The following is a 25,271-nucleotide window of genomic DNA, read 5'->3' as shown; positions in this document are numbered from 1 at the left end:
GAATGAATTGTTTTTTGACAAAATAAATTGAGTATCTGCCTCACTTATCTGTGATCATCTCAACCGCGCTGTGATGGAGGGAAGGAAGTTGGAGCGATAAAACAAACTAGAAAGAAGGAATGCCGTAGAGGAGAGGCTTCGAATAAGTTCGACCACCTGGGGACCGTTTGACGTGCACGGACATTGTATAGCACATCGGCACACTTTGTGCCTCGTGTCTAGGAAATGCAGCTTTAACTTGAAGCGTACATTTCCATACTCATGATAAAAAGCAACAAAGTCGGAATCAGTCAAACGCTAGCAGCAGCAATCGTTACCAAAGAAAGAAAAAATCGCTACGCCCGCATTATGCCGCACTATTTTTTATCTGGAGCCAGAGCTCCCGTAAATACGGTTTATGTCAATACGATAGCGTCCGGCTACGGCATACATTATGAAATTCTGTAATTGGTCGAGAGATTGTGAGAAGTCATGAGATCACATGACGTGGCGGAACGCGACGGCGCACTCTTCAGCTTTGTTTTCTTTTTCCTTGTCCCCTTTCACGCCTTGTTTGTCCCCTTCATACAAGGTGTGGTCCAGATGTCCATACGTTGTAAAAAAAAAATACTACCTGTAAAGAAGACAAAGAACAGAAGAAAGAACAAAGCCCGAATTACTGCCAGCGCTAGACGTTCCAACCAACCATTAAATCCACATTTCATACCGAACATTTCGTTTCAACTACCCATACGCCTTACACAAAAGCGCAAAGAGCGATCAGTGTTAAGAAACCGTTTGCACCGTATTGTAATCGCTTCGCCCCATTAGTTGGCAGTGAAGCTGGCGGCAGGCACGAGGACTAAAAGAGCATTACTCAGCGACACTCGCTGCCATAACACGAAGGTGAGGAAAATATTCATGCGCGTCTCCTAGTCGAAGAGTTAGCCCTTCTTGCTCTATTAAAATTCTCAGAGCTCGCCTGTTTACCAAAGTATAGTTAATCAGGCATGGCGAAGAGGAAACTGATCGTAACTAGCGGAAAGCACTTCCGGAATTAGCGCTTGCCTTTCGCAAACAGCTCCTAGGCATGTTTGGCTTGTGCGAGGAGAAAGTAATGAGTTGGGTAGTTCAAAGGCGGCCCTCATTAGCTTAAGAAAGCTATTTGCTCCTAAGTCCCTCAGGGCCCCACACATTCAACGGCTATTTGTTTATGCACGCGCACTTGTTTTTCGTAAAGGCGGAAGAGGATAGGAACACATTTAGTAGGCTAAGCTCAGAGCCACTGGTAAGTGAGCTCAATAATGAAACATATATGCTTGTAAACGCCTCTCATCGAATACTACAATTTACAGTGGACAGCAGGGACTTCAAACTGACTTTACTGATGAGTTTTCGGATATATTGCAGTCTTCAGGCAAATTGTGGGTTGTGCAATTTCTAGATAGTCCGCCATACTCTTTAATGCAAGACAGGTACGGTAGAAATCAGTGGGTCTTTATTGTAATTGTGGAATGAAAACTTTTCAAGTCAGCGTAGTATGTACGATATAATACCGTTTTATGTTTTACGCAGACTAACAACGCCACCACGCCTTGCAACTGCAATGCAGATTACAAGTAGCAATGTGTGCGTTAAAAAAAAAAAAAGCGGTGAATCAAAAGAAAGGAAAATCGCAATATATATGCATTTTGAAATTACGCTAGAAGCGTTTAAGCGGCTCCTAGAAGGAGCTTTCAGTTCTTAAGGTATGTTGTACCGTGCATGCCATTATTCGAATTTCAATGAACACTGGTCCATGCAATCAAGATGGCTACTTCACAAAAGATCATGGTCAAACATAAGCCAGTGACGGTATGGGGTTGTGGAGGTGGAGCCAACAGCAGTGACTTTCCTTGTGCAGGCAAAAGCCGTGACCCTCTGTAATTTGTGTGCCGCAATTGCCTGGTTTAGGACGTATTTCGCGATGTTCGAAAAAGTGGGGTGTGATCGGCTGCACCGACTGGCACAAGAACAAAAGGGAATTTCGTCAGGTTTCGCAACTTTCTTTCGGTTGAATATAGGGAGAAAAACTCTCCGAAGGCTGATGCTTTTACGCCTAGAATTGCACCTCTGCATTTAATCATGATTAGTTTGTTTGCGGATTTTAATCATCATGGTTGTTCTTTGGTCTCGCGATGAGCAGGGAAATGACTAGCTGCTGCAGCACCTTCACGTTTTGTCGTGCTCTCGGTGTAAGACATTTAGAGGAGATATTCCCTGCACAATAATCTTGAGACTAATGGATGGGAACCCCTGTCATATGAAATCCCCCCCCCCCCCCCCCCCCCCCCCCGCGCACCGTTCACACCGAGCTGATAACGGCAATGCTGTCAACGGAAGCTGCACATACCGGACTTGGGATTAGCACGAGGCGTAAATTGCTTCTCTATTTTCACTTTTGCGAGCTTCAACATTAAAGTATTTCAACATCGATTCCGTAAAACAATTAACCATCGCATGGGTTCTTAACGCAGTCACGCAGTGTTATTTCTCAGATCAAAATTTTTTTTTTTTTATTAAATTCCGTTCAGAACCTAACTCTCAGAATACGACAGCACAGTCCATTCTAAACTCCTAAAGTGGCTCGGCTGTGAATAATGAAAAAAAAAAAAAAGCAGTATACATTGCAAGACTCCAAGCTGGGCTTTTTGGTTCATAGTTACTAAAAAGATTGCAGCGCTAAAAGACGACACAGAAAAAAAAGACGCACAGGACGGCGCTACCGTAGCGCTAGGTAGCGCCGTCCTGTGCATATTTTTCTCTGTGTCGTCTTTTAGCGCTGCAAATCTTTTTAGTAAGTATACATTGCGCTCAGCAATGACGATCTGATGCATGATTGTAAATTTCTAGCACGACAGTGCGAGCGCAATTTTTACTAGAAGCGCGCGGCAAACGTATACTCCTTTGTAACTGCCCTCAAGCCATGAAAGCGAAATGACTGCATTCTTGAACACCTATGCATGATCTGCGTCGAGACCTCGACTGCTGCCTAAAACCATGCTTGCTCAAGAAATCATTAGTCGAAGTTGCAGAAGACAGAGACATCATAATTTTCCTCATTCAAAGTGAATATATGACTTAAATTTTCAGGAATACTTCAAGTTTCTGAAGTGAAGGTAGTTGGAGAAAGGAGATCCCAAGGATCGGCATATGCTGTTTCGCGTTACCATGATGGAGTAATCCTTGCATGCGCTAGCCCTCCATTCGAAAGTAGACGATTAGTAGTTCTCTATACCCTGTGTTTTCTAGACTTAAATTGATTTAATCAAATCGCCCACAGCAGCCGTGTTGTTTCTGCCAACTACAGGAGCAAACAAAAAAAGGGATACAATAATCCGCCTGGTAATTCAGTCTGGACAGCAGTTTCCAAAAATGCAAATCTACTTTGCAGGCGCAAAGAAGAATATTTCTGGCAGGAATGAAGGAAACGCATCTAAATATTCCCACGTGCGTGCTTTTTCGAAAGCAGCGTCATTCAGCGCGCTCTAGGCATAGAGTGTTCTTGTCTACATCCCGCGTCAATATCGATCACAGTGTCACCTTTGTTTACGGTTGTCGATAAGATTTGAGCACGCTCAGAACTTTTGATGACAGGGCTCACGCCTCCCGGCATGCTGGCATGCTACCCTTACTTTAAAACCAACAGAAAAATGTCTACTTAGGAGTGACTCCGGTTTGAAGTCGAACATTTGAAGGCTCCCAATATATTTTCCCCGGTATGTTTTCACACCGTTCTCACGTGCGTTGCAGTGCAGTTTCTTCCGGGAAAAGTTTACGAAGCCATGCGTACTGAATTTTGCTATGTCAGCTAGAGAGTACAAAAAAAACGAAAAAAATACGCATGCCACGCCCTTTATGATGCTCTATATTGATCGCCATAGACGCACGCTACCACATTTACTTAAGGGAGCTCGCTTTCACGCTGTTCTGAGCCATGTTGACAAAACTGAAGTCTCCAATGCACCTGCTGCTGCGCTCCCGTAGCTTGCGTGACCCAAGCCTTTTTGCGTCAGTTTCAGCTAACGAGTCAGGGTAGCGTAATTGCTTTCGCTCACGGAATACTACGGTGCCACTGACTACGCAATCAACTACATAGATCAACACAAGTTCAGAACCATTTTAAACGCTCGCAAATGAAACCCGTTTTATATCAGGCATTTCCTACAAAAGTAAAATGGAACTCTCGGCCAGTTGAATAAGATTCATAGCTTCGTGCCTTGCTTATCCCATTCATCCCCGTCTTTCAAGCTTGCTTCACTATGATTTTCCTAAGAGTATTTAAGAACAATGACATGATTCTCAGGAAGACTACGTGGAAGACAGGCATTAACAGCCTACCTTCTAGATTCAAGACTGACAAAAGAAAGCCAGATTGGTGCGTGGTTTTTATCAGGTGGACGACTGTTTTCCTCATTTTGCTCCCAATAAATTCATACTGGCGCACCGTACCAAGTAGCTTCTATATATATGGCCACGTATATAGAGTGGAACTGAGCGCAGTTAGCTGGAGAATCACACTCTTAATGAACGGGCAAATGATAGTTCTTCCGAGAGGTAATACATTTCGGAAGGAGAGTGGCAACAGCGGCAATTCTAACATCGACGACGTCTCTGCCCGGGAAGATGCGTGGACTCGGGAGGTGTCCTGGGATGCAGCGCTTCCTCCATGTGGCTCGGCGCCTGCGGCCTGCTGGCTGCCTGCTCCCTGCTCGCCAAGGAGCAGGGCATCACCGTGCTACCACTCTGTCTGGCTCTGCGAGTGCGCACCACGATCCTGAATTCCACCCGGCTTCGGAGACAGCTCCACAGCAGCCAGTCGAGCCACCAACAATGGTGAAGAATTATTTCATTTCGTTTTTTTTGTTCCTTGAGTGAGCATGCTTAGCATGCTAACTCAAGGAAGGTTTAGAATGCTTCGGTGATACTAAATAGCATAGTCCGTACATCTGTTTTGCGTTTCCTTCGGTAGTCGCCGTAGGGGAACATGTGTTCAAGGGTATTTATCCCAGTTTTCGTATTAAGAGGTTTCAGCACATGTTCAACGTGCTAATATAGTCACTCGCCGATATATAACTATGCCTGACCATCAATTCTATGAGTCGAAATGCCGCGTAAAACGCTGATGAAACATAGCTTTAATTTCAGGACGTAGCAAGGTTTTCCAATTCCGCAGTGTGAACATCAGAGTGGACACGTACAGTCGTGAGAAAAACTGGTGTACAACACTCAGTCATGGCGGAGGTCAGAAATTCTTCTTCAAAATGCCTGCCATCTAGCAAGATCTATATGAAATTAGGACAATCGTGGCGCAGTTCAATTTTATCGACATGCATCTATTGTAGTCCTTGACCTTGTCGCGGCCCCTATATTGTGTTTTGATACAGTTTTCCCCAGATTCACCACCGGCTTCGTGCTGTATACTACTTGTGCTCATGACTGTACGGGAGCGCATCTTGTGTCTAATCCGACATAGGGGTCCCAAGTCAAGATTCACTTCTTACATGAACTGAGCTCTGCATAATTCACGAAGTGTTTAAACATATATTTGTACATTACGCATTGGTATGAAGCACGCTGTGAATTCATGAATCCCAGACCGCACTAGAAAAAGAGACGTTTTTCTTTTGCACTTCCTAACAGTAAATGTGTTCACAAATGTGTCTGTAGCTCCATTTCAAGCGCTCAAAATTCCAGCCACGAATACGTTTTGATGGCCTCGTTCGAGCTTCCACACAACTCGACAGCTACTCTGCCGTTATAATAATGTTATATAAATATGCATACTCCTACAGGCCTCTCTAGGCTGATGTTTTATGGACTATGCAGGATACGTGCTTCAGCCGCAAGGCATATTCTCCTCAATAGCTGAAAAGGAGGAAAACAATCGATACTATCACGCCCATCACCTTGTCATATCATGACCACCTTTTTATGGGCTACAAATACTCCAAGCAGTCACGTTTTTCAGCTCACTAATAGCGCTACAGAGAAGTATTGATAATTGACGTCAGAAAAGAATGCAGCTCTCAGAGGTGCAGGTTGAAAGATCGTATCCTATAAAGCTACCACAGCTTCAATTATTCTTTCTCTTCACGTTGCTTGCTTGATGTCTTCACCTTTCAGAGTTTGGATGCCATTTTTAGGTTTCCTCATCATTGGCTGTCATAAGCACTAAATGCAGAGTACGCAGTGATCTATATAGGCCGGGCGTTACATTACTGTAACAGGTTCTTAGTGCTTATTCTTGACACATTTCAATGCTTGCAAATCCTGTCTCTCCCATATTTCGCACTCACGATAAATGAGGCTGCGCTCCCCTGTCTTTGGAAAAAGTAAGTCTCTAGAAGAGAAGTTTGCGTTTTGTTGCTTAATCTACCTATACGCGAACGTGTTATTCTCGATGTGTGCCTAACTCCATGTGAATGGAAGCTGAAATTGCACATACGCAGCGACAACGCATTTCGCTAACAGCGGTACTCTGAAGTTTGGCAAGGCCACCTTGGAAACATTACAGAAATAGCCAAAAGCTACTCTAGTTATATATCTCAGTATTGTCACACTACTGAGATAGGTGTGCAACTCAGTGGCAATGTCTTCTGGGTTGTCAATAGGTAGACGTCAAATTTTTTGAAATCATTTTTTCGGCGGCCACCGTACAAAAAAAGGAAACCGACTTTACCGCAAGAAATGTTTTCAGCACGTAGATATAAGCCTCACAGCAAGAACCGAAGTAAGGAAAACGATCTGATGCAGGCTTACTAGACAGAACCTATGTGGTCTATTGCATATCTTTATATAGGCAACAAACTTGGTGCAGTTTAGTAACGCCATATGGTTTACGCAATGTTGATTTGATATAAATCGCGCCTTCTTTTCAGCATTGAAACTTATAGGTGCTTGGTTAAGTGCTTCACAAACTGCGCTGACAGTTTACACTGGAAAAAAATATATAGTGAGATTACAGCGACACATCAAGTATTCGTGTGACTACCTGGTGTCTCAGTATCATATTTGTATACTCGTATTTCCTTCTACTGAAGCGTTTTCTGACGAGGAACCTGTTCTGAATGTTGTTTCTTCCAACCACACAAATGGGTTCTAAGAATCCTGTATGCAGGAACACAAGGTGGAGAGTAGGAGTTTTGAGTTACACTAGGTGAAAAGAGAAAATCCGCGAGAATTCAAAACGAGGCTCAAAGTACCGCTCCTTATAACCTATTTAGCATAAAAAGCAAGACATATCAAACCAGAATAACTTATGAAGTAGTAGTTTTTTTCTCTTGCATTGCTGTCTCACATGCCAGGTCTGAGAATAGCTCTAAGAAAATAAAACAAAATGGAAAATAAACGTGCTATGGCATGAGTTATTCATGCGTCATTCTCGAAACGTAGGTAAAAAAGGAGAGCAATCCCTGTAATAGGTTTAGAGTCCGTCGCTGCAAAACATATCAGGACGCCTTTGTGTTGCTGAGCATTTCGTGTATTTTTATCTTTTACCCGCCCGTAACTCGTGCTATTAGCAGGAACAAATTGTAAGCACGAAAGCTCTGTGCTTCCCATATGTTAATCTAGCAAAAAAATCCGCAAGAAGAGCTTAGCGTTATGTTTGTTTCGTCGGTCTCTGTTTTTGTTCGTTTCCTTCCTTCCTTACTACTTCCGTGCCTTGGATCCTTGTAATTTTCCTTCTTCCGTGCTTCCTTCCTTCCTCGTTCTCTTCCTGATTGCTTCATTTTGTTTTTCTAATTAATCCTTTTTATTCCTTGTTTGTGACACTGGTTAATATTTTCTGTGTTCAGCAGAAAAAAAAAAGAGACGAATGGAAAGTCAGAGAGGTTAACAACGCAAAGGCAGCGGTCTATCACAGTGCGCAAATTTATAGAAATGTACCACAAGGCAAATTAATTTTTCAGTCTCATACCACAACTGTTAACATGCTTGATTAAGCGCATTAACTGTGCAAAATAATGCATATGCATGCATAGATTACAGTGCGGTAAATGTATAGTGTCCGTTTTAGTGGTTCCCGCAAGTATTTAGACGCATTTCTGCTTCATATTCAGTTTAAGACAGCATAATTGTTCTTAACATGTAGCCTGTGCGAAACTGATTATTACCAGAGAAGTATGGTGATGTCGCCGGGTGCACAATAAAATAACCCACAAGTGCGAAAAACGAAGGGAGAGCACGCTTTCAAACCTTCTCATGTTCATTTTTCTCTTGGTTTCGCAGGCTGTTCTGTAGCCATTGCGTTCAGCACACTGTGCGAAGAAGTGCCCGTGATCCTCAACTACTGGCGTTATTAGCTTTGGTAAGCATTTCTCGTGATATGCCTGCCGCAGTGAAGAAAAGCATGTGCAAACGGGAGCATATATATTATTCAAAGCCCCTCAGATGGAGGGGGGGGGGGGGGGGTCAGAATTCAGGTGAGTGGATGAGGTAAAAAAATTCGCAGGGAACAAGTGGACGTTTGTAGCACATGACCAGGTTAATCGGAGGAATATGGGAGAGGCCTTCGCCCTGCAGTGGGTATAGTCCGGCTGATGATGATGATGAAATGTAAATGTATCATAGTAGCAATAAGCTACCGGTGTGAGAGGCAGAAGCTCTAGCAATATGTTTAGATCAATGTATACTACCTAACAAGCGCATCATCTGCTGAAGTTTTACGAAAATACAAAAAGCGCCTTACAAGTTTATTGTTTGCAAAGGTTCACTGTACCCGCTCCCTTTCTGCATATCTTAAATAGTGCACCTCCAAAATACGAGTTTTGTACATATGTTCTCCACTTAAGGGTGCATGCGAGAAATTCGAGTGCCAATGTTCGTTTTCAGTTTAACGTGTGACGGTGTTAACCGGGTATTCGAACCTTAACTGTGTGTTTCTTAGTTAAGCACCGAAGTCGGTGTTTCAGCCTCTCCTGTCGTTCGCTTATATGAGGCAACGGTGATCTTTCAGGTCATGCACCTGCTTGGAACCGAGAATATTAGCTCAGATTTAATTGGAAGAGTTTACGCTTCTGCGCGTCTTAGTCATATCCTCTTTTCAGTGCTAACGCCGCAAATAAATTCCCATTGCATACAGTGCAAGCCCACAGAGTCGAAGATTCACGACCCGGATACCGTCCTCCGCCAATGTTCCCCCTTGCCCTCGGAGTGGGTCGCGAATTGCACCGCGACACGAGCACTATCGTCGCGGCCAGATCCCTTACAGCGCAGTTGATGGCCAACTGCGTGCGCTAAAGGGCACACCACATGGTTCCCGAATTACCGGAAATTCTTCCCTGTCCCTCGTCCTAACCGCCAGTGCCGCTGAATCGACGTATTGTCCTCACGCCCCCCGAGCAATTATCTGGTGACGCCGCCTTTGTTGGCTTCGTCACATGACTGCTTTCCACGATGCAGGCTACGCACAGAGCGGACTTAGCGGCAGCCACTGAAGTCGTTTGTGAAACCGCGTTGCGGCAACTGTCGGCGCTCCATTCAGATGACCGCGCCACAGATGCGCCGCTCGATAAGGCGCTGAAATGATTCGTCTTTTGTATACGACTGCTTCGGAGGCTGACATGACCACTCGACCACCGCTGTCCACCGAGCCACACTATTCCATAATTGCGAGGGGTATCGGTCCAACCTGCCACTTAAGACCTAGTTCGTCGTTCTGCTTCATGTGTTGTTTGCTTGCTTAAAGAAGTCATTTCTTTAGTACTTGGTAAATCACTCAGTGGCCTGCGAATGCCTGAACCATTCATCACGTTCCCTGGAACATATGGCGACTGGTAGGTAATACTGGATATAACATGAACCATGCCTGAAACGAATTTATCAAGTTACCTCGTCAAGGTAGTAGCATTGAAGACCCAGTTCTACAGGGAATCTGGCGAAAACGTTAGTGCTGCGAGCGAAAAGTAAAGAATATGTATCTGGCAGGTGGAACATGGCAGGTGACATGGCTGAGTACTGATTGGCCAACGGGTTGCGTGTCGTCATCACAAGACGTCATGGCGTGACATGGCTGATTGGCAGGTGCTGCCAGCTCGGGTAGGTCGTTTGAGAAGTTAGGGTTAGATAGGAATTAAACACGGAACCTTCACGTCCCGAGGTAGACACTGTCCCTAGACTGCGAAGGCGTGTTCTCGTAGCTTCGTTTAAAGTGGTGCTTGATAACTTTGTCACCACGTTTCTGACGTAACGTGGTAGTTTGGGACTGTATGATAAAGAGTATATGTTAGAAACGAGAGGCCCAAATTGGTGGATTAGTGATAAAATGAGCAGCAAAATGCATGTTCACCAACGAGGCTCCACAGATGAAGGTGCAGAAGGGGGCAAATACCGCTTGTCGTGTGGTTTGGTTAAAAAAGGAGCATAATTATCTCCCATATTTTTTTTCTTTTTGTGCACCGGCAGCTGGCCCTGCTACTGTCCTTCAGGATTTGGATGCTGCACGGGAGTTTGCCCCAGTTCTCTGAAGCGGACAACCCTGCTTCTTTCTCGCCAAAGATCCTCACAAGGTGAGAACATGAGAGCAATAACCACCTTTAAAGAACAGCCTTCGGATGAATCTTAGCGACTACAGTCATGCGATGTATCTCCTCAACAATACAGCTGAGAATGCGCGCAGAACACAGTAAGCGTTATTGCGAAAATATTTATTTTGTAACCGAGCACTGTAACTCGTAAGACAAATTGTAAAATCCAGCTCATCGTTGAAAACAGCACAAAAAAAGAAAGCATGGCAGATTACAAGGAGAAAATAAGAGCACTAGCTTAAAATTATGCAATTCACTTCCTTTTTGTACGGAAGTGGCCGCTTTGCATGATGCGTTACCTGTTGTATCTGCTTTTCAAGCATCTTATTTGATCGCATCCCGACCTCCACTGTTGCCTTTAAGCGATGTAGCGTTCGACCATTCGCAATTGCCTGTTTTTCTTCAAAAAATGCGGTCGCCTTGCATCTCGCATCTTACAAATTAATTATGTGAAATTATATTTTATTCCACAAAGTAAGGCGGACTCAGTGGTCTAGATGGCCACTCATCACAGCGTACACTTCTCATCCTTGTTAATATCACCTGCTTTCCCACAGCCCAATGTTGTCACCCTATGTATGGTTGATGTTCACAACAAGAAGCGATTGCTTTATTGGACTTAGTGCCACAGGAAGAGCACTTTAACGTTCCTCGCAATAGGGTACGTTGGAGGTAGCGTGGTAACTGTGCGGCGTGCGGACAGGTTTACAAGAAAGTATAGGGAAATGTTTTTTTTAATAGTTATGTGAAAGAACAATGTAATCGTGAAGGTAGTTCATTAAAAAGTAGAGGAAAGATAACCACGTGAAGCTGGTGGGATACGAATACTACGACCTCGAATTTCGCGTTCCGTGCTCTTGCATTGAGCAATGGCGACGCGACAGCTGTTCAACCTTCTACTTTCATATATATTTATGCTATGTGCAACCAATCCTTGAAAGTGTTCATCCACTCCACATTGGTCCTTAACGACATACGTAGAACGTCCTGGTATACCGCCGTTGCCATGTGGAACGCGATTTTCGGTGAAAAAGGGAACGGTGCGACAAACCTCTTACGCTATGACAACAAGGCCTCCAGATTCGACGCCCTGGTTAGGAGGTAATGGTTTCATGCCCACCGGCAGCATGTCGTTGTTTTTTCTTTTGCTTCCTAATCAACTATCTCTACGATCACATTATTCTTTCTCACTGATAAAAAAAAAACACATTCTCTCACGCTTTCTTGATAAAGTGGCTATGGGCTACCTTCGCATGTATCTTATAAGACTTCCTTTTCCTTACATTTGTTTGCTGCCTAGCCTAACGATGGCCTCTAAAATTTATAATAGCTATAATTCCAATTACAAAGTATGACTCAATCTACTTGCCCTCTTTCTCTCTAGGTTGCTCACGTACACTTACCTGTGCGCCTTCAATGCTTGGCTGGTGCTCTGTCCTGACACACTCTCCTACGACTGGCAAATGGGAAGCATCCCCCTCGTCCACACAGCGCTCGACCTCAGGAGCCTTGCTATACTGGCACTGTTCGCAACTTTGGCGGTGATCGCCTGGCGTGCGACCTTCGCTCCGCACGGCACGAGTAACGTGAGTTCCGACTTCCAGCACATTTTGCTCGTTCAATGTCTTCCCTGAGAACAATCACTCGCCTGAAGAGCGTTTTTAAAATAAATCTTCGCTAGTGCAAAGTATAGCAGCTTCCAGGTTTTATTTTTAAAATTTATTTCATGTACTTCTCACGTGGGATCAAGGCAGGGGGGGGGGGGGGGGGGAGGAGAGGCTTTGAATGTGATATAGAAGATTGTGTTTGTTCCACCTACCTGATTTCCCCTTAAACGAAGTTTTATCAAATAAGTTTTCACATCTTTTCCCACTTTTATTTATTTGCTGTATATGTAAAATTTATAGACGGCTAATTTTAACCTGTGAAAATTTCCGCAGCAAGAAGCAGCATGCACTGCCTTCTTTTAGTCTAGTTGGAGCTAGCCTCCTTCTAGTTACAAAATTCAACCAAGTAGACACTACTTGATAATGCTCACATTGATCAACATGTGTATATTTTAACCGATCGTCAAAACGTTACACCACAGGGTTAGGTTTTCACTGTCTAGTGCAACATTGACGGTGCCCGCGAAGCAGAAGACTTCTGGGGTGCAGAAGAAGCCTCTTCTTACCGATTGAAGGCCCTTCGTTTTTAAGAGTGCCCTGAAGTGGTCCGCTGCTCACCTCAAAACAGACGTTGTGGCCAATGACGTTTGACAGAGACAACGGGCCTTGGTTGGGACAGTAGTGCTTGGAATAGTGAGTAGAACGAGATACGGAAAGGCACGCTTCAAAGGTATTCTATGAAGCGCAGCTTTCCCCTAAAGCTTTATGAAGGATATATAGGTACATAATTAGTCAAAAGTATCAATAGATTTTATAGTTCATGAGGGCCAGAAATTTGCAGTAAAGACAATAAAGCGCAGGATGTGCCTGATTGACATGCAATTTGTAAATCTGATTTCGGGCAACTCGAAAGACAATGTGATTTAACGCGAAAGCATCACTAGCCTCATTGCGGGAAAATCGATCCGTTGTTGTTGCTACCTTCATCGTCAACGCTACAGGGTAATCATCGCGATGGCGGCAATTGGGAAGAATGAAAAATGCAAGTGATTGAGTACATAAATTCAACATCATAGCAGTTCAAACCAAGGCTGCCAGCTGGTCACGCAATGCATACTCCAGGAAGGGTAGTTGGTTCAAACGTGTTGGAGAGACACCTAGTGAACACATTGTTGTACGTAAAAATTACTAACGTTTGTTTTAGATGCGAGCTGATGTTTGCTTTGGTTTCTAGCTTTTAATGTCCCAAAACGACTCTGGCTATAATGTGCGTCGTAGTGGACGGCTCTTGAAACTACGACCACCTGGGGTACTTTAGGGTGCACTATCATCACACAACACACGGGAGCCTTTCTTTTCGCCTCCGTTGAAAAGCAGCTGCTGTGACCGGGATTCGATCCCGCGTCCTACAGCCTACCCACTGACGCACCGCAGTGGGTTACGAATTGATGTTACAGTAACAAAAATTGTCGAATGCTGCTGTAGAGCGCGGTGGCTGCGCCTATGCAGTGATTCATAATGACTGTTCTCGAAGCACTTAAGCATTGAGTAAAATAAGCCTACATAAAACCTCATATAAACTTGAACTATGCCTTGCCGTCATACCGTGCCAACTTGGACGTTCTAGTAGCATTGCAGCAATAAGTTTCGAAAATCACCAGCTTGATGTGAAAAAATAAATGAAAACATATAACAACATTAATGAATATGGTAACATCTGAAGCGAAATTGCGACCACAGAAACAGTGGTGCGTTAGCATTTCTACACGTTGGACGCCTTAAGTGCCTGTAATCAGCTTCAATTATGTAATACAGTGCAGGCTGTGCAGAAAACGCAAACACTCATATGCAGATCAGAACACACAAAAAAGGAAACAGCGAACTGACCTAACATAAGACTTGACAGTTTGCCGGCATAACGCCATAAACATACGTGGGAACATGGAAGCAAAACAAGAAACAAGAGGATGAAATTCTAGCCGTTATCACAAATACGTTTATGGTGGCAGGCCTTCCTGAAGAAAGACCGTATTTCAATAAACGTCTCAGTTGCAATTGCTCACAAAACTCTTCCTGTCTCATTTTTATGTTGGAGCAACCCTTGAGGCCCGTATTTTATAACATGTATGTATATTCAGGTTCTATGTTACGAGTGAGGCCTACGGCAAGCATGCGGAATACATTTTGGCGTCCGTTCAGTTTTTAAGTTGACCGAAATGATGTGAACCTGATGTACCTGTAGTAAAATACATTTTTTTTCTATATTTTCTGTAGGCGTCTATTTTTTATCGGAGACAAATACATATAGACTGAGTAAGTGGTACATAACATGCGTAACTGCACTTTTCACGCCATTTTCCGACAAACCTCCGAATGAGGACTTCCTGGATTAAAGATATTCCTTGACCAAGGAGACGTAAGATTATACTTGAGGCTCCCTAAACTATTTGCAGGAATAACTCTTATCCCACCTCTATCAATTTTCATAATCGCTGCAAGCTAATATATATACTGTACTTTGTGTCAGCAAATCCTCACCCATTTACAAGCGGGGAATGCTTCCGATCCAATAAACAGCTGTTCGTTTTCAACCAGTTGCGCCGACATGTTTTTCATATACGCAGGGTGTTCTTTTTTTTTTTGTTTTTTTCGAAGACGTTAACTGAAAAATAATTTTCGCTCTTGCCAATAATACGGCCACGGCGGACACCAGGTAAGAGGCATAATATATAAGGCTTCGATTAGTTCGCTAATTACCTAAAAACGTTTATTACACTTTCGATGTTCAATTTAAATAGCATGTTGTATTTGCAGAATTGGAGTTCGGCCTCCAAACAGTATAGCTGCAAAAATACATTTCCTAAAAAGACTGTCGCGCGCGTTACAATTAAAGCCCACAAATGTCCCCCTGATAGGCGACTTCGCAAAGTAACACAATGGTTGTGACATTGACAGCTCCAGCCAGAGATTTCGTCACTCTACTGGCATCAACTGACAGTCGGACGGGCGCACGGTGGTTCGTTGTCAATTTCGTTTCGACTACGGGCTCTGTGAGAGGCGCGCCGTCGGTACACAATGCGCGCCGTCATTAGGATGGCGGTCTGAATTCGAAGGGCACACTGGCCGAACGATCTACGCTGAATTCGCCACTGGTGCTATGTTATTGCGTGAAGCCACCTATTTAGGTGACATTTGTGCACCTTGTAAGGACAGCTACAAATTTGTTAAGAAAATATTTTTTCGCGGCTATACTAACTGGAGGTCGAGCTGTAGTTCTACAAATACAACGAGCTCTAAAATGAAAATAAAAAGGTTATTAACGTATTCAATTTATTAGTGAGCAAATCGAAGCCTTTTGCCTCTTACCTTGCCCACTGTAGCCCCCCCTACAACCCAGGCTAAAATTAATCTTTCTTTTTATTAATTTTGGGCCTTGTAAAGAAGCACGCGGTATCTTACTAAAAAAAAGGAAAACTTCTATTTCGAATTTGGTGAAAGTGCCGGAGGTTACAGAGAAATAAAGATAGCTATGGCAACCACCTTCTTCATAAAGGGCAGGGTTATGGAAAATACGTTTTATTTCTCTCGTTAGTGTCAGTGCTCAGTTAACAAACCCCCCCTTCCCCCCCCCTCCCTAAAAAAACTTTTCTATTGTACACCTCGCGTTCGTTGCTTGTTGCGCAAAAACAGCCTTGAACTCTTGGCGATCCACAACCGTGGCTTGTATAGAGAGGTGTTTTCATTTAGCTGTCACTTAAGTATTATGAACTATATATAACCTTTAAATATGTACCACTTTTCGCACACGCACTACCGCGTATGCTTCCTGCAAGAACTTCGTGCACTTTTTGCTTATTATCCCTGACTCTTTTTCCCCATCCTTCAGCACTAAGCCAGGTCAACAATCGCCTGTGCGTGGTATCATTTTGTTAAAGCAAGTGAAGTAAACTTTCCTATTAAAATGGTTTATTGTCACTTTACTAAAAGGGACACTCGGCGCTCTAACCCTTCTTTTATTTTTGTTTTCTCTCTTTCCCAATTCCAATGGACAGACCGATATCCCCACTACAGGCAATGGTTCAGAATACGAGACTGGCAGCGGGCCCCTGGTGCCGCTGCTGTTGGCCACGCTACCATTCTTACCGGCATCTAACCTCTTCGTGTCCGTAGGATTCGTCGTTGCCGAACGAGTCCTCTACATACCCAGGTGAGTTTGGCACAGTAGAAATTGTCCGCAGAACCTGCAGCGTAGATCGGAGCCTCGACGGATTCTTAACTAGCACTGACTGCATTCCTGAATAGTCTCGGGCAAAGCGTCATCACAACTCCAAAGTGCGCATCGCTTAAGGAATGGCGTTTAAAGCACTCTGTACTAATCCTGAAGACGAGAACGAAGGAATAAAAAAATTTATCGGATTAGAAAGACTGGACGTCCTGTTTGCGAGAAAAGTACTCACGGCTGAATAGAAGAAAAAATTCGGGTCTATTCTTTCCGCCCTTCTCCGCCGACGCAGTTCGGCAGAAACGAGTGCGTTTTCAAGTACTCGTTACACGCAGACAGAAGTGTGTTCAAAAATAATAGGAGTGAGGAGCCAGAGAAAAGTGTTCGGCCCCTCATAAAAGCCCGAGGCAGCACTTCTAACACACTGCTTTTGCCAAAACTCCCCTGGGAACTAAAGGTTTTCCTTTCCTTTAGAAAAATATGCTTTTATGACACGTTCAAGGCTACAGACGTATGAGCATTCGTGCAGAAAATTAAACGCAAGAATAAGGGCGCTAGCCTTTCGCCCTTCTGAAGTTGAGGCGTTCGCGTTATCGTCGTTCGCTCAGCTAAATTACCGACCTTTCACTGTTATCGAGAGTTTCGACGCCTCTAAAAGGCACGCGCTGCACTGCGGGTTCGGTCCTTAATCACGGATGTTATCGATCGGAAGTTCTTTTAAAGGGGTGTTTTTTTTTTAAACCTCTTCGCGAGAGTCGCGTTTCTTCGTTGTTTCTTTTATGCTCTATGCTTCCCTGCGTCAACACCGTACACTTGGCAATAAATTAGAGCTTAATATCTGTCTACTAATCTTTGTTGCTGCTCGCTTTTTGTTTGTATTCGTCTTGTTCGTAAGAATTCGTCGTTTTCTTCTTCATCTTTTGCGATCGGCTTTCGATACTGTTTGTGCCGAAAAAAAAAAAAAAAGGTCGCAGATGAAAAATAGCGAACAATTGAAGCACTCCAGCTTGCAACGCTACGAGAAGATAAGTAGGCAGAAAATAAGTACGGTAGGAGCAGCTGTCGAGAAGACAACTTGTATGCGCTCTCCGTTCATTTTTCATTCGCGATGTGTCTGAGTTTTCGCTTCTGTGCAGACAAAGGGCTGAAGTTTGGAAACGTAGAAAAGGAGAAATCTTGGTAATTGATTTTCGTGTACGCGCACCCTCTGATCACGTTTTTCAGGTTAGTAAGGGTGAACGTAGGCGCTGGGATGTTGCAAAAGCAATTTGGGAGCCGAGTGAAATGAGTAAAATACTTATTGCTCAACTCATGTCCCCAGCGGGATTGTGTTTAGTTTAGCGAACGCGAGATTTACTCTGGAAAGTAAAAAAGAAAAAGGCTGGAACCGAGGCACAGCGACACTCTAACACTACTAGTGCAACCTGCAAATATGTCCAAGAGATGGCGTGCGTTTTGTCTTCAGAGAACATAAAAACACAACTAACAAAGCATTGCTTTAGTATTTGCGCAGTATCATTGGCAACCGTTGGATAAAGCGCTACAGAGACCAGCCGGCATCAGTGTGTCGCGGGTGGGGTCATGAAAACTAAAAACGTGAAAAGTGAGGCAGGCGAGTCTCGCTTCTCAGCGAAAGAGAACGGACAAAAAGGGACATTTCTGGAAGCTGGCGCATGATGAAATGTATTTTGCGGCCATGCTAGAAAGGGTGACGTTTAGGACGCTGATCGCAGCTCATCCAGTGCCACCTGGTCAGACCATTACGGAAGATGTGAGCGAGAAATCGATCAGAAATGTGGATCCTTACAGCTTCCGAGTGAAAAAAGGCAACCGAAGGCATCACTTTAGATAAGTGCATGCTAGAATCCAGTGGCCATAAATGGCGCACCAACAGCAGCACGGTGGCGAAATGTCGTGAGGACATTGACAATGTCCTAGTGCCGCCTAGTGCAGCAAACACACAAAGCAAAAATCTCTAACCGTATCTCACTACCGTGTAGAAGTATTAGATGACATTGGCGCAAACGTACTTCTTTCGATGGAGAACCGACAGCAGCATAGGTAACACTTCTAATTTTACTATTCGCAAAGTCTGCGTCAAGAGCTTTGAAAAGTAATAGCCGCATGCCCTAACATGTCACTAACTATGGTGAGGTTCTCTAACCGGATTGTAACAGCAATGGCATGGCCAAAGCCTTAGTCTTCAGAGAGCCAGAAGACAAGGCAATCTTTAAAAATAGTTACGCCACCACAGAGCATATCGCAATAAATAAATAGATCGAAAAACACAACCAGATCATATATACCAAATTAATATTTTTAGCGTTTACAGATGTTCATCTTCAAACCTGCGATAATTAAACTGCGGTGACTTGATCAGGTGGACTTAACAACAAGGCGGACGTCAGGTCATTTATCCAGAGTAATCATTAGACAATTAAAAAATAACTAAACACGAACTAAAGCTAACTAATCACGTTTTTGTCGTTTCGAGGGGCAATACTGAATTGCACAATCGGTACCCATCAAGGTCAACCTAGCTTTCATATTTCTTAATCGGCGATGTAGTTTGGCATCTAAAAGCCAAATATATGTTCAAATTGTAATTTCGTTGAGTGAACTTTCCCACATTGGCATGTTATAATACGGCATGCAAACGCGTGATATTGACGCCAGGGTCGTATTAACTTTGTCTCCCTAATTCCAAATACCAACTGCATCTGTATCAAAGACTTAAGGAATGCAAGCAACACTTTAATTTTTAAATGACATCTTTACATCAAAACTAGTCAGAATAGTCAGAATCACGTGAACAATGCAATCTGATGTTAGGCCGGATGTTTCAGAGAGCAGGGGTTGAATTTTGTAGTGTTAATACAGAGAGCATAGGTGTAAAAGTATCGACTAATTACATACAAGGAAGAGGCTATCTTGTTTAATATGTATCAGCCACATGACATATACGGCATATTTACATCTGAAGAGAAATTTAGTTACATAATTACTTACGTGCCTAAAATTAAGCAACTTAATTACTATTTTCAAAATAAGCAGATTATATTACAATTGCTTCCTACTAGTTATGCAGTTGCTTCTAAATTACACATTGCTTAAAGAAATACATATCTAAAAGGAACAAGAACCTCACTCCTGACGCGGCAGGCACATTCTTTGGCCTTCTGGTCAAATTTCATCCCAGACAAATAACCCTCCCCCTCTATTCTTAGCTACTGCACACGCCTTCACACGCACAAGTTACTACAGCCGGCCCAAAAGAGCCAAGCCAGGAACATGGTCGAACAATCGTTACTTTCATTGCGCTCAAGGCACCAAGGTGCGACAAAACCCAATGCCTTGCTTCTTGGAGCTTTCTCCAGCATTTGAAGCAGCCAGGTCAGGTTATTTATTGATTCGCTGGTCTGAGACCAGCGCTGTGTTTGTCCCTTTCTTCCTCTGGCCGTGTGCCGTTGCGCTGCTTCACTAGATATGGTCTGAGACATCAGCCTTGGAAGCTTGTGCTCGGTAATGTTCGCGCCATGGACACTTCCGCTTATCCGCTAACGTGTCGTGGCTACGAGTGTAACCAAGCACCACTATGCACTTTGCCGACGAAACCAACATAGGAAGTGTCACTGTGAGTTCCTGCAGGACTACAGTTTTGAGCAACATCTGTGCCATCCGCCACTTCTTCAGCCACTCGGCACCTCACATTGTGTTGTTTGGGAGATGGTCGCAACTCGTGAACTACTGCGTACTCGTCGGATACCCGCAGTACGCTTCACGACAGCAGGGCACTCTCGGACGGACAGTTCTACTAATTATGCCTCTTTTTGCCCATCCTTTACGCTGGAACAGACTTGCCGTGCGTCATTGGTGCTTTCGCCCTACCGGTCATACATATAGTTTTGCCTGTCCAAACGGCTGTGTTGCAGTTTTGCAAAGCTAATTTCGAAAGGAAATAATTAATGCTACTGCGAAATCGCTGCCGTAATGCCAATAAATATATTAATGAAGTGCTGGACCTACAAAGTAACGAATTACTTTGAATATTAAGAAAAAGTTACTTAAATTATAGTAATTCAATTAGTTTAATTACATGTGTCATTAGGTCACACGTCCATCAATGGTATGACATGGCTTCAAATTCTGCAATTTCTAACAGCAGACCTTTCCTGCAGACCAAGGGAAGGCAATATAATGATATATCCGGGATTTTCTGTATCGCTAAATTATTAAAGCCATTCAACAGAGCTGCCGAGCTTTAATTTTGACACGACGCTCCGGAATAATGCTTAAACATGTTTGGTACGCTACACTCGCAGCAGCACGCAGCCCGAATCTGCTGAGCATGTTTACCGGCGATGGTATTACCGTGCTGCTGCAGATTGGCCGAGGATTTTAAGTAGCTAATGTTTTGATAAGAAAGTTATGACAACAACTTCTGCGTTGATCGATAAAGCACTCAGAAGGGCAGTCATCATATGGTTCCGTGCGCTGCCGATCCTCCTTAGGTTAGTTCGCGGAGCAAACGCGACGAGGCGTCGATTTCGTGAATATTGCCAGTACAATCAGTGAAATAACGTTTATGTGTGACTTTTGGTGCGTTGCGGGCTGCCGTCAAGTGTGCTAGGAAGCGTAGAGGGGTCTTTTAAACCAAGCGAGCAGCCGAGGAGCTTAACCTATTTCTTTTTAAACCGCATCTATAGGAAAACGTATAGGCGCATTTCACATCACACGAAGCACTTTGACCTCGTTACTTCGTGTTCACATACTAAGCATTAGGAGCGACTGCAGGCAACCATTGTGAATGACACTCCTGTCATTGTTACAATTTCTACTTTGCTAGAATGCTTCCTGTGATTTCTAAGCGGAAAGGAATCGGGGTACGTTCGCGAAGCTGTAGTCTGCCGTATTTCGGTCATAGCAGTTCGCAAATAATGAATGCAGAATTTTGAAGAACGCGCGTCAGCTTATTTGCATTTTTCTCGTAGAAAGTCCGGACTTGCGTGCCATCGCCTCTCTTGCTGCGTACTCTCATGCAGGGAAAGCTTCTTTTTTATAGCACAAAACAAGCGTTGGCGCTGCATGAGTGCAGTACTTCTCTGGTTATTTTCAGATTATATCATGCCCACGATATATTTAGATTTAATAATCTTTTCGCCTTTCCACTGCGCGAAAACATAAATAACACATCGTGCTCGCACCTGGCATTTTACATGCTGGCGCGCGCGTGTCTGTTACAGCGCATGTTACACGGGGGAAAAAATATAGTGGGGCTATAGTGGCAAGTTTTACGCGTCCTTTTTTTCTAACTAAGCTGATGTAATTAAGCAAAGCCAGCCACTGGTAAAAAACAAAAACGACACCACTCTTTTTCTGGTGGACTGCTTCACAGGCCTGCAATTTTGATATGGTTGAACAAGTTGCGATGCGAACAACTTACAAATAATGAGCCTGTTCTGCGGTGAAACCTGACTTGAAGGCGTACCGTTCTTATTGCACTGCTAAAATGCAGCTGAGATTTTCTGACTAGCAAAAAAAGCAATTAAGGGTTCGTTCCTCACTAACATCCGTTACGTCTACCCGGACCGGTATCCGGAAGCCATTCACCGGCAGACAGGCAAGCGGAACAAAGCGTGCATGCCATTCAGAGCTTTCGATTCAGACCTTGCTGCAAATACCGTCCACATGCAGAATTTATCGCGCTCTTGATGGCGTCTAGCCTTTGCCTCCGTTACCTGTTTAGCGTTGTGTATGATGTGAAATTTCGACTTCTTAACTACGCTCGCCGCTCTGCTGTGTTCGCATTTAAACTGTAGTCTGCCCATTAGGACGGCGAAGCAGTGCTCCCTTTAATTGGGATATTTGCAGAAATCCGGCAGTAATGACGCCTCGGGTACTGTGCTTTGAGGCAATTTTCTTCTTTGTAAAAGCGTAGTACTCAAAAAAAAAAAAAATAAAGTTGCTATCACGTGAAAATAGCCTGTCAGTCTAGGTTTACTTACTATATCTTTTTAGTGTCGCTTGAAAATGGAAATCTCTAAACGTTGAAAGCATCGCCGCATATTTTTCACAGATGAAGACTAGAATTTTATTTAGTCCAAATGCTACCAGTCATGCCGCTGCAGTGCAAGCAGGGTCTAGAAGGTGCACTTGGGCTGATAAATGCACAGGAAAATGTCTTTAGTGGCCTCACGGGGGCTGCTCTGATTTGCGTGTAGAGGTGTCTCCTTATGCTGGCATTACTTATCCAGGATATTACGTTTCTAGACTTTTCGGTTTGTTTCGTTTATATTTTACACTATGGCTTCTAAGAGGTATTTAGTGACATTGTGTCCTTTACAATGTTCCATGTGTGTGGCTATATTGCTATGATCTGAACCCAAACAGCATAACTTTGTTATTGTGTTGACTTCTTTATAATCATCAATGTATAATTAAATGCTTGCTTTTATTAAATGACCGTCGTAGAAACAGAACTTACATTATATCAGAAGAGCCATCAAATTGTCTTCCCATGACAATCTATGCTAGTTGTCCAGTAATATGCGTTGTGGGGCTAGTTGGTTCATACTCAGATAGGTTTTATGCGCACAAAAAGACGACACTAAAAGACAAGGGAGACAGGACAGAGCGCAACTTTCAACTTTCCTATCTGAGTATGCTAGTTGTTTTTCCGTGGTATCGCAAGCTAGCGCTATATCAAAATAAATTGAAAGCGCTTTTTTAAACGAGTGTCAAATGGTTTCTTTTACATTTCTACGGATTTAATTATTGACTCTCTTGGTTTCTTCACCACTTCAACAAGGGTAGTTCTTTTTTCCTTCTAAAAGATTCTGTTACAGATCGCTCTACCACAGCCGTTTCTTGATGTTTGTGGCGTACTTCCAAATTAGATTTAGTATTCTTTGTTGTTCTTGTTGAAGACAACTCGCCGAGATTGTATTTAATTGATTCAATATAGACGTCTTGAAAAGCAGCCCAAAAAATTATTTTCCCATCTCTAGTCGATCAGCATAATGTAAGTTACCTTACTGCGTGCTTAGTTGTTTTGATGTTGCCTCCTAGTCAAACGTGACAAGCAAAGGCTGCTTACATCGTTTCTTATCTTCCGTCCTTTCCCACAAACTTCTTCCTTTAAACATTTCTGCCGAGCTTTGCCTATATAGCAGGCACTAACCCAAAAGAAAAGGATTCTAGAACTGGCGCTGCGAGTCTTTGTATTTGCTACCCTATCTCCAAATTCATTACAATTTCAAGCCACAAAGCTGTGACAATTCTAAATCAAAAACTATCGCTTTCTAAGGGCCGATATACAGCTAGGCCGAAAATTATGATGCAATCGGTTTCCTTCATTTTAACTTCTTTTCTATATTGCTAGCGCCGAAACCGAACTGATAATGTTCGATGTAGTTTCTGCTATTTCCATTCATACTGTAACAAAAGATATTTCATGTGACTAATGAATTTGTTCCTTACTAATAAAACATTTTTGGGCTATGTATTTTGCTGCCGTAATCTAATGGAAAAAATTCGCTACTAACATATTGGCGTAGACAAAATGGACGCGTCTTGGTGTTCTACACTGGCCGGTACAACTGGATCAATCTCGAGGGCAATCTCTGTCTCTCCTCGTACAATTGAAGCTTTGTTTTGAATAAATTTTGACCTGATTTCCATTCCACCCTCCAGGGCTCGCAGTATGCTGTATATAGTTTATGGAGGGCACGAATCGGTATTGTGCCATTCGCTCGGCATAGAAGAGCTTCATATCGAGCGAATTGTATTTCTTCTCTCCCAGTGGGGACCAAAGCTTCGGTACTCTGGTAACGCTGCAATTACTATGCAAAGTTAATTATCCTTCTGGTCCTTGGCAAGTTCAAAAGTTGAACTTTGTCTTCGCGAGCGTTCGTTTTCTTCAAGAGGGTAATGGGAAGCATTTGACCTCTATTCTATTTACTGCGACTACACAACCTTTTTCCTCTCTTTCCGTTTCTTGCGTGGCCATATGACTTGGTGTGAAGCAGGTCTTTCCCTCTGCGATGCGTTTCTCGCTTTTCACAGCTTTCCGCGTCCTTTTTCTTTTCCATGCAATCCATGACCACTATTTGGCGGTGCATATGTTAGAATTGTTCAAATGCAGGACTTTGTGGAGTGGAGACTCGCCGTTTGCAACGTAGGCCATACCAGTAGGCGTACTATTGAAACATGAAACTCACGACATTGAAACGTTGTGGATTCGTTGTTTCAGTATAAATGGGCAGATAATTTTCTTGACTCTCTCACGGCAGTTCCTATTTTGCACATATACGAGCATTTAGCTCCAGCTAAAATGATTAACCGCACAGGAAGATGGTGCAAGTTTATCTCTTCCATTACCTCGTTACACACAAGGTGAGCGTGAATAAATTGTCATATATGTTATGTTCTTGCGACATTTTATGGCAGGCTGAATTCTTGTTTCTCAGATCAGTGCATAAAAGACCTTTTGTACGCCTTTCTAACTGGATTAGATCAACTTCTTTAGAGCTTTGTGCTCGCTTTGGAAATCGTATTTCAGAATAACCTATATGTTCATGCTAGGCTGAAGATCTGGGCGGCGAAATTTAATTAAGACAGCAGAATTAAGAAACGATGTTGAATTAACGATACCCATGGATTGATGCGAGTGGTAAAGGGAAGAGATATTTGGTTTCCATATTCTCTAGCTAGGTCGCTGGGCATCGTCCAGGTTAGTGTTGAGTTTCGGCGTTACCTTCTATATACAATGCTATAGATTTGATAGGGACCTTCACATAAAATTCTCAATGTAGGCGCATCAGATTGCCACTTTCCTTGCGTCAAAATTTGGCACTGATATCTTTTTTTATGCTTAGGAAACATTAGCACGCATTT

General features: G+C 43.4%; 1 protein-coding gene across 1 annotated transcript in view; it reads left to right on the top strand.

The window, feature by feature from the left end:
* LOC146196221 (protein O-mannosyl-transferase TMTC1-like) overlaps positions 1 to 25,271 on the top strand; it is a 58,181-nt gene that overhangs the window by 5,795 nt on the left and 27,115 nt on the right. The window contains exons 3-7 of the mRNA XM_084598125.1: positions 4,645 to 4,854; positions 8,251 to 8,329; positions 10,426 to 10,529; positions 11,932 to 12,170; positions 16,226 to 16,361. Coding sequence (XP_084454251.1) covers positions 4,645 to 4,854; positions 8,251 to 8,329; positions 10,426 to 10,529; positions 11,932 to 12,170; positions 16,226 to 16,361 — 768 coding nt within the window. The remainder of the gene's footprint in view (positions 1 to 4,644; positions 4,855 to 8,250; positions 8,330 to 10,425; positions 10,530 to 11,931; positions 12,171 to 16,225; positions 16,362 to 25,271) is intronic.

This window comes from Amblyomma maculatum, chromosome 3 (genome assembly GCF_055883805.1).
Source record: "Amblyomma maculatum isolate TAMU_Amacu chromosome 3, ASM5588380v1, whole genome shotgun sequence".
Lineage (NCBI taxonomy): Eukaryota > Metazoa > Arthropoda > Arachnida > Ixodida > Ixodidae > Amblyomma > Amblyomma maculatum.
Note: the sequence above shows the minus strand (reverse complement) of the source record. Positions and strands in the feature narration are given on the sequence as shown.